The sequence below is a fragment of the Pteropus vampyrus genome, unplaced genomic scaffold (genome assembly GCF_000151845.1).
Source record: "Pteropus vampyrus isolate Shadow unplaced genomic scaffold, Pvam_2.0 Scaffold4958, whole genome shotgun sequence".
In the NCBI taxonomy this organism is placed as follows: domain Eukaryota; kingdom Metazoa; phylum Chordata; class Mammalia; order Chiroptera; family Pteropodidae; genus Pteropus; species Pteropus vampyrus.
Genome location: NW_011893739.1, coordinates 16765 through 27695, shown reverse-complemented (window position 1 = coordinate 27695; position 10931 = coordinate 16765). Strand labels below are relative to the sequence as shown.

Below are 10931 nucleotides of genomic sequence, written 5' to 3'. Positions count from 1 at the left end.
TTTTTGCTAAAAAATTTCACCTATATTTGATCAAGCTCATAGATTCAAGTATTGATACACAAGAAATACAAAGAAAAAAAGAAATATTCTAACCTTTACCATAGGGATACAATCAGCAAAGTCAAAAACGTGAAAAATTCTACAAGTCACACCATCCACTTTCTTCAATGAATAAATGACATGAAAAAAGTGAACCTGTAGCTAATGAGAGACTTAAATAAGTATTGAAAAAGCTAGGCAAAATTGCGCTGTAGTGTTTGAGCATATGTTTGTGTGCTAAAACTATATAGAAAATTGTGGAGGTGATTACCATAAATGCCAGGATAGTGGTTACATTTTGGAGTGGAGGGACCAGGTTGTGATTGGACAGGGTACAGAGAGGCCTTCTGGGTTGGCCAGCAAATTTCTAATTGATTTGGATGGTGAGTATAATAGTTTCCCTTGTAAGTCAATAAGCAATCATTTTGTTTTATGTGATTTTCTGTGTTTGTGCTATATTTTACAATAAATATTTTGCAATAAAATTATTAAAGGGAAAAATTATTAAATCAAACAATGACCAGATATTGCCTACACTATTTTTAAGGCTTTGGTGAAGAGAATTCCTTCATTTACTGAATGAGCACTTTCAAAGTTCAACGCAACAGTTTTGATCAAAATGGTGGAGTGGGTAAATGCTGTGTTTACTTCTTGTCATAACCACATGAAAATTACAACTAAACTACAGAACAGCCATAATTGGTAGTCATCTGAAATATAGCTGAACAGAAGTCCTAAGACTGGGAAAACACAGAAGAGGCCACCTTGAGACTGGTAGGAGGGGTGGAGATGCAGACCAGGCTGGTCCCACACCCACATGTGGAGGTTGAGAATCTAGAGGGATATCTTGGCTGCAGAGGTTACTCTGAGGAGTGAGGGATCCAAGTCCAACAGTGGGCTCCCCAGTCCAGGGTTCCAGTGCCAGAAAGAGAAACCCCTACAACTTCTAGCTGTGAAAAACAGAGGAGATTGTGGCTGAGTGAAACAAGGGGCCACTGGAATCACAGACATTCCTCTTAATGGGCCTGCATGTGAACTTACTCACTGATGTGCTCACTCACTCTGAGTTCCAGCCCTGGGGCAGCAGTTCGAAAGGCACCAGGGACATATGGGGAGAAACTGAGTTGTCTGGATTCTGGATGAGGCCTAGATGGGAGGCTTTCTCCCAGACAGAAATTCTGGCAAAGGCCACTGTTGTTTTGTTGAGTACTCCCCTTACTGGCTTGAGGCCCATGTGACTGCCATCTCCAAGTATCCATTAACGAGGCTACACTGGTTGCCCCACCCATATAATTCCTTGAGACCCTGCCTACCCAAGCCTCTACCCTCTAGTTTTTCCATACAAACAACCTATCTTGGCTCATGCTACAAACTTTCCTAAAATCTCTCCTGGGTTCAAAAAACCTAAACAAGCAGCATATGGCATCAGTTTGCCCTGTACCTCTTGCTGAGCAGCCTCAAGCCCAAAACTAGTGGCAGCCAGCCTTGGTTTCTGGCTTGGCCTCTGGGGGCACATCCAAGCCCAACGTGACTGGTGGCTAGCTGCAGATTGATTGGTGGCACATGCAAGGTGACTCCAGGAAGAGCACAGGCTGAGGCTAAACATGGCCTGTGGCAGGGCCCCTCCCAGAAGGACCCAGTCTATATGCCTGGTGGCCAGCTTCCAAGTGAGATGAAGCACAACCCAGGGTAACATCCAAGGATGACACACCCAAAGAGCAGATGGGGCAGGAACTAGAGCCCTGTTATAGCAAATTCTACTCCATAGGGTTAGCCCCTGCAAAACAGCTCCTCCACTGTAGTCACTGGCCAGCCCTTACAACAAATCAGCCAAAAGGTCAATCCCTCCCACTGACCAAGCAACCAAGGCTCAACTACAAGAGGGTACACACAACTCATACAAGGGACACACCTGGAGTACCCAGCTCAGATGACCTGGGCGACCGTGTCACTGGATCCTACAGGACACTTACTACAAAAGGCCACTCTACTATGACCAGGAGACACAGCAGCCCTACCTAATACAAAGAAATAAACACAGGGAGGCAGTCAAAATGGGGAGATAAAGAAACATGTCCCACATGAAAAAACAGAACAAAGCTCAAGAAAAGGAACTAAACAAAATGGAGATACAATCTACCAGATGCAGAGTTCAATACAGTTTTTACAAGGATGCTCAATTAACTTAAGCTAAGAGTAAATGAACTCAGTGAGAACTTCAACAAAGCGATATAAAACATAAAAGTGGAGGTAAAAAAAAAAACAAACAAACATAAAAAATAACCAGTCAGAAAAGAAGAATGCACTAGGAAGAATCAACAGGAGATTGAATGAAGCAAAGGATTGAATCAATGACTTAGAAGATAAAGTAGCAGAAAACACCCAATCTGAACTGAAACAAGGAAAAAGAATTTTAAAAATGTGCATATTTTAAGGATGCTCTGGAACAACATCAAGAATATCACCATTCTCATCATAGGAATACCAGAAGAAGAAGAAGAGAGAGCTCAAGGAATTGAAAACTATTTCAAGAAATAATGGCTGAAAACTTCCCTAACCTGGTGAAGGAAATAGACATTAAAGTTAAGGAAGTGCAGAGAGTCCCAAATAAGATGAACCCAAAGAGGCCCACACCAAGACACATCATGATTAAAATGCCAAAGATTAAAGACAAAGAGAGAACCTTAAAAGCAGCAAGAGAAAAGCGATTAGTTAGCTATAGGGGAGCTGTCATAAGAATGTCAACTTATTTTTCAACAGAAATTTTGCAGACCAGAAAAGATTGGCAGGAAATATTCAAAGTGGTGTACAGCAAACACCTACAACTAAGACTACACTACTCAGCAAAGGTATCATTTAGAATCAAAGGACAGATAAAGAGCTTCCCAGATGAGAAAAAGCTAAAGGAGTTCATCACCACCAAGCCAATACCACAGGAAATGTTAAAGGGACTTCTTTAAAAAGAAGAAATAAAGAAAAAAGATTAAAAAAATATGAATAATAAAATGGCAATAACTACATAACAAGTAACAATTACTTTAAATGTAAATGGATTAAATATTCCAATCAAAAGATAGGGTGGCTGAGAAGAGAGAAAAACAATGGCATAGATGACAGAAGCTCTGTTTATCTCTCTTGCAACTAAATCAAAGTTGTGTCAGAAACAACAAGCAAACAGCAAGGAAAATCAACTGGGATCTAGATGAACAAGCCATACAACTAGAGAGAGATCTAAGAAAGCATTCTGCAATGGGAGGAGATAGGATAGGGCAAGGCCACAAGACTGCAGCTTCCCAAGTGGCTGAGTGGAATGGAGGCCATAGCAGTGGCAGCCACAGCTACAGATGCCTCTTAAAGGGGCCATATCTTTAAGTGGACTTTTGCAGTGATGGACCTGCTTGCTCTGAGCAGCAGCACTGAGTCGGCTGCTTTGGGGACACCAGGGACTTACAGGGGACACTGAGTTGTCAGAATGAGGGCCAGAGGCGAGACTCGCTCTGAACAGAAGTGCCGGCGATATTCATTGTTGCTCTGTTGAGCTCTCCCCACTCCCAGTGTGCTGGAAGCAGTGCTGCCATAGCTAAGACATCATCAAACTGGAAAACAGAGGTTGCTCCACCCAGGAGAGTCCCTGAAACTCTGCCTCTCCCAACTCGCATCACCACCCAAGCCACATCCAGGTGTGTCTTCCCTTTGTTAGGTGCCCCTTGCTGAGCATCGCCTAGATTCACACTGGTGGCAGCTGATCATAGTTTCTGGCATGGCCTCTTGTGGCAACTATAAGCACAGCATCTGTGGATTGCTTGCTGAATCTTAACAGGTGGCCCTGGAGGGGCACAGGCTGGGGCTAAATTTGGCCTGCAGCTGAACCCCTCTCAGGACTGTGCCACTGGACGCCTACCTCACAAAGTCATACCAATGACTGGGAGACTTAAGAGCTTTGCTTAGTACATAGAAACAGACACAGAATGGCAGCCAAAATGGGAACACAAGGAAGCAGAAACCACATGAGAGAACAGAAGAGAGATCCAGGAGAAATGGAGTCAAGAAATCTAACACTGATTATAAAAATGCTCATTAAACTTAGGGGAAGTGTAGGTGAATTTAGTGAGAACTTTAACAAAGAGATAAAAACATGAAAATGGAAATGGAAATTATAAAAGGGAACCAGTCAGAAATGAAGAACACATTATCTGAGATGGGAAGTATATTAAATGCAATAAGTAGAGTGAATAAAGAAGAGGATCAAATGACCTATATAAAGGATGGGGAAGCCAAGGATGCTCAATCAGAATGGCAAGAAAAAAGAAGTCAAGACTATAACAATAATTTAAGGAACCTATGAGACAATATTAAGTGTAAAAGTATGTGTCATAAGGGTATCAGAAGGAAAACAAGACCTTGAAGAGCTATTTGAAGAAATAATGATGGAAAATTTCCCTAACCTGGTGAAAGAAATAGACATAAAACCCCCGGAAGCTCAGAGAGTCCCAGAAACCAGGAACGGAAAGAGGCCCACACCAAGACACATCATAATTCAAATACCAAAGGTTAAATACAAAGAGAGAATCTTAAAAAGCAGCAAGAGAAAAGCAGTTAATTACCCACAAGGGAACACCCATAAGACTGACAGCTGATTTCTCAAAAAGAAACTTTGCAAGACAGAAGGGCTTGACACAAAATATTCAACGTGATGAAAACCCAGAATCTACAACCAAGGATACTTTATACAGCAAAGCTGTCATTTAGAGTTAAAGGACAGATAAAGAACTTCCCAGACAAAAATAAGCGAAAGGAATTCATCAACACCAAGCCAGTATTGCAGGAAATGTTGGAGAGACTTCTTTAAGAAGAAAACAGGAATGTATCAAAAACAGGAATAAAGAATGGTAACAATTACATATCTATCAACAAGTACCTTAAATGGAAGAGAATTAAGTGCTCCAATGAAAAGAGAGAGTGGCTGAATAGAAAAGAAAACAAGACCCCTACATATGCTGCCTACAAGTGACTCACTTCAGATTAAAAGACATACACAGATTGAAAGATAGGGGCTAGAAAAAGATATTGCCTTGATGGACCTAGAGGATATTGAGCTGAATGAAATGGGTCGGATAGAGAAAGACAAATATCTCATGTTTTATGTACACGTGGAATCTAAAGAAAGAAAACAACAATCAAAGCAGAAATAAACTCATAGATACAGAGAATGGTGTTGGGGGTGATGGTAAATAAGGCAAAGGGGTTAAGAGATACAAATGGATAGGTGCAGAATAGACATGTAGATGTAGAGTAGCATGGGGAATATGGTTAATAATGTAATAAATATGTAAAGGGGAAGTGGGGTACTAGATTTAGTGGGGTGATCACTTTGTGAGTTATGTGGATCTCTGATCACTATCCTGTACAACTGAAACTGGTATATTATTATATGCCAAGTATAATTGAAAAATCTCATTGAATTCTACAATGTAAATACAAGCAACTAATAGTCTATCATATTTCAATAAAGCCAAAAAATTGAAAAAAAAAGATAGGTTAGCTGAATGGATAAGAAAACAAGACCCTTACATATGTTGCCTACCAGAAGCTCATTTCAGATCAAAACACACACACAGACTAAAAGTAAAGGAATGGAAAAAATATGTTTCATGAAAATGGAAAGAAACAAAAAAAACAGCTCGGGTTGCAATACTTATGCCAGACAAAATAGACTTTAAACAAAGGCTATAACAAGAGTCAAAGAAGGACCCAGTTATCCAACTTCTGGGTATATCTAAAGAAACCTAAAATACTACTTCGAAGGGACATGAGAATCCATATGTTCATTGCACCATTATTTACAATAGTCAAGATATGGAGGCTACCTGGGTGAATGGATGAATGAATCAAGAAGAGGTGGTACATATATAGAATGGAATATTACTCCACCATAAAAAGAATGAAATCTTTCCATTTGCAACAACATGGATGGACCTAGAGGGTATTGTGCTGAGTGGAGTAAGTGAGACAGAGAAAGGCAAATGCCATATGATTTCACTTACATGTAGAATCTAAAGAATAAAATAAACAAATGGAACAGAAAAAAACTCATGGATACAAAGAACATTTTGAGGGTTGCCAGATGAGAGGGAGTTGATGAGTGGGTGAAAAATTGGAAGAGATCAAGAAGTACAAACTGGTAGTTACACAATAGTTATGGGTATGTAAAGTATAGCATAAGGAATATAGTCAATAATATTGTAATAACTATGTACGATGTCAGATAGGTACTAGATTTATCAGGGTAATCACTTTGTAACGTATGTAAATGTCTAATCACTGTATTTATTGTCTGCCAACTATAAGTAAAAAAATTTAAAAAAAAATTTAAAAAAGAAGTACCAACTGATATTTATAAAAATAGTCACAGGGATGTAAAATTCAGTATGGGAATATTATAATGAATAACATTATAATAACTGTGTATGATGTCAGAATAGGTGTGCACATTCTCTTTACATGACAGTAAATTATTAAGCTATAACTTGAGGCCAAAAAAATGAAGAGGTTTGATATCTAATGGCTTGAGAACAGCACAGAGCTAGTAAAATAGTGCCAGCCCCAGAATGAAATCATCAAGGGTCCAGGTTTGTTAGACAAAGGGCATTTTTTCTACCTCTAAAGTCTGGAGAGCACAATTCTCAAGTTATAACTCTGTGACTAATTTTTATAATATTTTAACTTGTTGATTTATTTAATATCCAACTCTATGACTTCATCTTGTACTAGCAAATTGTATTTCCCCAGGGATTTTTTTCCTTCTATTTCAGTTTGACCTAAATTAAGGTAATTTACAAAGTAGCTCTTCTAGGCTTTGGCTCAAATGTTACAAACTCTTTGAGAATGAGATTCTATTGTTTAAGGTCTTATGGATTTTGTCCATTTCAGAGGTTTTAATTGGTTTAATTAGACTGACACCCACAGCCCCATATCATTGCCACTGAGGAAGGTTCCAACATGACACTGATTTTTTCTTAGAGAAATCCCATTACTAGCAGTGAGTAGGGTTCCCGGTCCCCAGAATGAGGCAGGGAAGCCTGTGGACCTAGAGTGTACTCTGGGGAGGTGCTGGTGAGTTGGACAGGTACAGAATAAACTGATCTGAGTGCAGTGCTCATCTATGTGATCTACCACAACATCGCAGGTCAGCCATTTTCCAGGCACCTGCACAAATAGTGTAGGTTGGACAGCCTCTCTGGGACAAGGGTCTCCTTGGATCTTCCTTCCATGCAGAGGGCCAGAGTGCTTAATATGAAAAGACATTATAACCCCATCCTTACAGCATAGAAGCCATCAGCAAATGTTACAGGTTTATGGGGGCCTACCGAAAAATGGAAAATCAAAAGGCCTCTGGGATTCAAATTAACGAGTGATCTAAAGTTGCATTTTCTAGGTTCAGCTACATCTTCATGTATTTCATGAGTGCCTCCCTGTCACTCATTTCTTCCTTTGGTTGCTCTGTTTCTAGGTAGTTAACCCACATCCAGCCTCCATTTGTTCAATAGGAATTTTCATTTTTTATTTGAATCTCTGAGTAGAATTGTAAATCAGGTGTGCTAGTCTAGTTTTAATCATTAAATCGTGGTCAAATTGCTCTCCCAGATCGTGTGAACAAAGTAACCATAAATTTTCATTTTAAAAATTATACTTTTAGACTTAGCCCATGACTGAGAACTAAGGAAGCCCAGCGTACGGATGGCAGCAAGGGGTCAATCCACCCCCGACGCTGGGTCGGCGGTGGGGGAGTCGGAAGTGGTTGGGGTTTAGGGGAGGAGATCCGCTCAAACAGAAGAGGAGAGGCTTGAGCCGCCATATCTGCTGCCGCCGCCGCAGCTGCGAATGCAGTATTGGGACTTAGCTGCCTCCGAACTGCCGCTAAGGTTCGTGTTGTTAACCCTTGGTCCTGCGCGCTTGCTGCCTTTCCCCTGTCGGCATAGCCCACCCTTTCTGTCCTGCTGACCCCGCTCCCTCCCCGCCGTCCATCAGGTCCTCAGACCATGGATACCGGCAGCAGCAGCGACTCGGCGCCTGACTGCTGGGACCAGGTGGACATAGAAGCCCTGGGTTCGGCCCTGAGCGGGGACCGAGACTCCTCGGCAGTGGCCGAGACCCAGCGTGAGCACATTAGCTCGGCCTTCAGCCGTCAGCTCAACGTCAACGCCAAACCCTTCGTGCCAAACGTACACGCCGCGGAGTTCGTCCCGTCCTTCCTACGGAGCCCAGCCCAGCCGCAGACCCCCGGGGCGGATGCCACCAGCATCGAGGAAACCTGTGCCGGTGCGGGCGACCCTCAAGGTAAAAGGCTGGGACGGGGGGCACCTGTGGAACATTCCAAAGAGGAACAGATAGTGTTGCGTGAAGGTTCCAATTCAGCCGTTACCATGGAACTTTCAGAACCTGTTGTAGAAAATGGAGAGGTGGAGATGGTCCTAGAGGAGTCATGGGAGCACAATAAAGAAGTAAGTGAAGCTGAGCCAGGGGGTAGTTCCTTGGGAGATTCAGGGCCCCCAGAAGAAAGTGGCCAGGAAATGATGGAGAAAGAGGGAATGAGGAAATCTAAATCTGTGGTCGTACCCTCAGGTGCTCCTAAAAAAGAACACGTAAATGTGGTATTCATTGGGCATGTAGATGCTGGCAAGTCAACCATTGGAGGACAGATAATGTTTTTGACAGGAATGGTTGACAAAAGAACACTTGAGAAATATGAAAGAGAAGCTAAAGAAAAAAACAGAGAAACTTGGTATTTGTCCTGGGCATTAGATACAAATCAGGAAGAACGAGAAAAGGGTAAAACAGTAGAAGTGGGTCGTGCCTATTTTGAAACAGAAAAGAAACATTTCACAATTTTAGATGCCCCTGGCCACAAAAGTTTTGTCCCAAATATGATTGGTGGTGCTTCTCAAGCTGATTTGGCTGTACTGGTCATTTCTGCCAGGAAAGGAGAGTTTGAAACTGGCTTTGAAAAAGGTGGACAGACAAGAGAACATGCGATGTTGGCAAAAACAGCAGGGGTAAAATATTTAATAGTGCTTATTAATAAGATGGATGACCCCACCGTAAATTGGAGCAGCGAGAGATATGAAGAATGTAAAGAAAAATTGATGCCTTTTTTGAAAAGAGTTGGCTTCAGTCCCAAAAAGGACATTCACTTTATGCCCTGCTCAGGGCTAACCGGGGCAAATATTAAAGAGCAATCAGATTTCTGCCCTTGGTACACTGGGTTACCATTTATTCCATATTTGGATAATATGCCAAACTTCAGCAGATCAATCGATGGACCAATTAGACTGCCAATTGTGGATAAGTACAAGGATATGGGCATTGTGGTTCTGGGAAAGCTGGAATCAGGATCTATTTTTAAAGGCCAGCAGCTCGTGATGATGCCAAACAAGCACAATGTGGAAGTTCTTGGAATACTTTCTGATGATGCTGAAACTGATTATGTAGCCCCCGGTGAAAATCTTAAAATCCGACTGAAGGGAATTGAAGAAGAAGAGATTCTTCCAGGATTCATACTTTGTGACCCTACTAATCTTTGTCATTCTGGACGCACATTTGATGTTCAGATAGTGATTATTGAACACAAGTCCATCATCTGCCCAGGTTATAATGCGGTGCTGCACATACATACTTGTATTGAGGAAGTTGAGATAACAGCCTTAATCTCCTTGATAGATAAAAAATCTGGAGAAAAAAGTAAGACGCGGCCCCGTTTCGTGAAACAAGATCAAGTGTGCATTGCCCGTTTAAGGACAGCGGGAACTATCTGCCTTGAGACATTCAAAGATTTTCCTCAGATGGGTCGTTTTATTTTAAGAGATGAGGGTAAGACCATTGCAATTGGAAAAGTTTTGAAACTGGTCCCAGAGAAAGACTAAAAGTTTTCTTGAGACCCCTGCACAATACTGTGAGAACTGACTACAAAAGTTCACCACCTTCTCCTATTTACTGGCCATTGACAGACTTTTCTCCATATTTTGCAAAGAGAAATTTCACAGCAAAAATCCGTGTTTTGTCAGCTTTCTCATGTTGAGATCTCAGTTATGTCACTGATGAACTTACCCACAAGTTTCCTCTTCCTATACCATTCCGTTTCCTTGGACAGAATCAGTAATAGCTTTGTAAGTGATGTGGATGTAATTGTCTATAACAATGAAAAATTAATATATTTTTTAATTTTTCATTTTCTCTTATATTTAGACAACCCTTGTTCAAGCAGATCAGAGTGTATCAGTGTGTGTGTACATGTTAAAAAAACAACTAACATGAATAAAATATTCCATTTGAAACTCTAATCAGTATTTGAAATTTTTTGACTACTTTTTAAATTTGTATATAATACTTTCAATTAGCTTTTTTACTTTCTGAAGTAATTGAATACATTTTATTGGGCTTTTAAAAACTGTCCTCCACTAAGTTTTAAATAAGGCATTTACAAACAATGCACAGGTTTACATTAAAGAAAATTTTAATTTTGAAAACAATTGATTTTAGGGCTCTTCCTACTTGGCTTTGTTTTCTGTGTCCAAGTCCAGTCAATAAAGGAGCTCTTCTGCTTCCCAACTTATGATTTTAAAAAAGAAAGCCTCAGGCCATCCGTCAGTTCCCCTAATGTTGAGTATGGCAAAATTCCAAATATACCTGGGGATTCAGACCATATGTTGACTGGACTCTTATTTTTACTCCATCATGTTAACATACCCCTTTGTTTTGTTCACCATGAGACTTGAGATGTGGGACACAACACAATAAAGGGCATGACTACTGAGAAGATAAATGCTTGCATTAGGGCTGCAAATCATTTACTGAAAAGCAAGGGTTAGTGAGAGTCCTGAGCTGGGAAATGAGAC

The 10931-nt window shown here is 40.9% G+C and overlaps 1 protein-coding gene across 2 annotated transcripts; it reads left to right on the top strand.

Moving 5' to 3' along the window:
* Window positions 1-7848: 7848 nt before the first annotated feature.
* GSPT2 (G1 to S phase transition 2) lies at window positions 7849-10376 on the top strand. 2 transcript variants are annotated; one of them, XM_023526759.1, is made up of 3 exons: window positions 7849-7961; window positions 8068-8376; window positions 8662-10376. In XM_023526759.1, the coding sequence occupies exons 2-3, from the start codon at window positions 8079-8081 to the stop codon at window positions 9957-9959; spliced, it is 1596 nt and encodes a 531-aa protein (XP_023382527.1). In that variant the 5' UTR covers window positions 7849-7961; window positions 8068-8078; the 3' UTR covers window positions 9960-10376. The 2 variants fall into 2 exon arrangements, with proteins under 2 accessions (XP_023382527.1, XP_011384988.1); XM_011386686.2 differs by having other exon boundaries at window positions 8068-10376.
* Window positions 10377-10931: the final 555 nt, after the last annotated feature.

Coding starts and splice junctions, on each gene's coding strand:
- GSPT2 (XM_011386686.2), top strand. CDS start 8,079: ATGGATACCGGCAGCAGCAGCGACTCGGCGCCTGACTGCTGGGACCAG.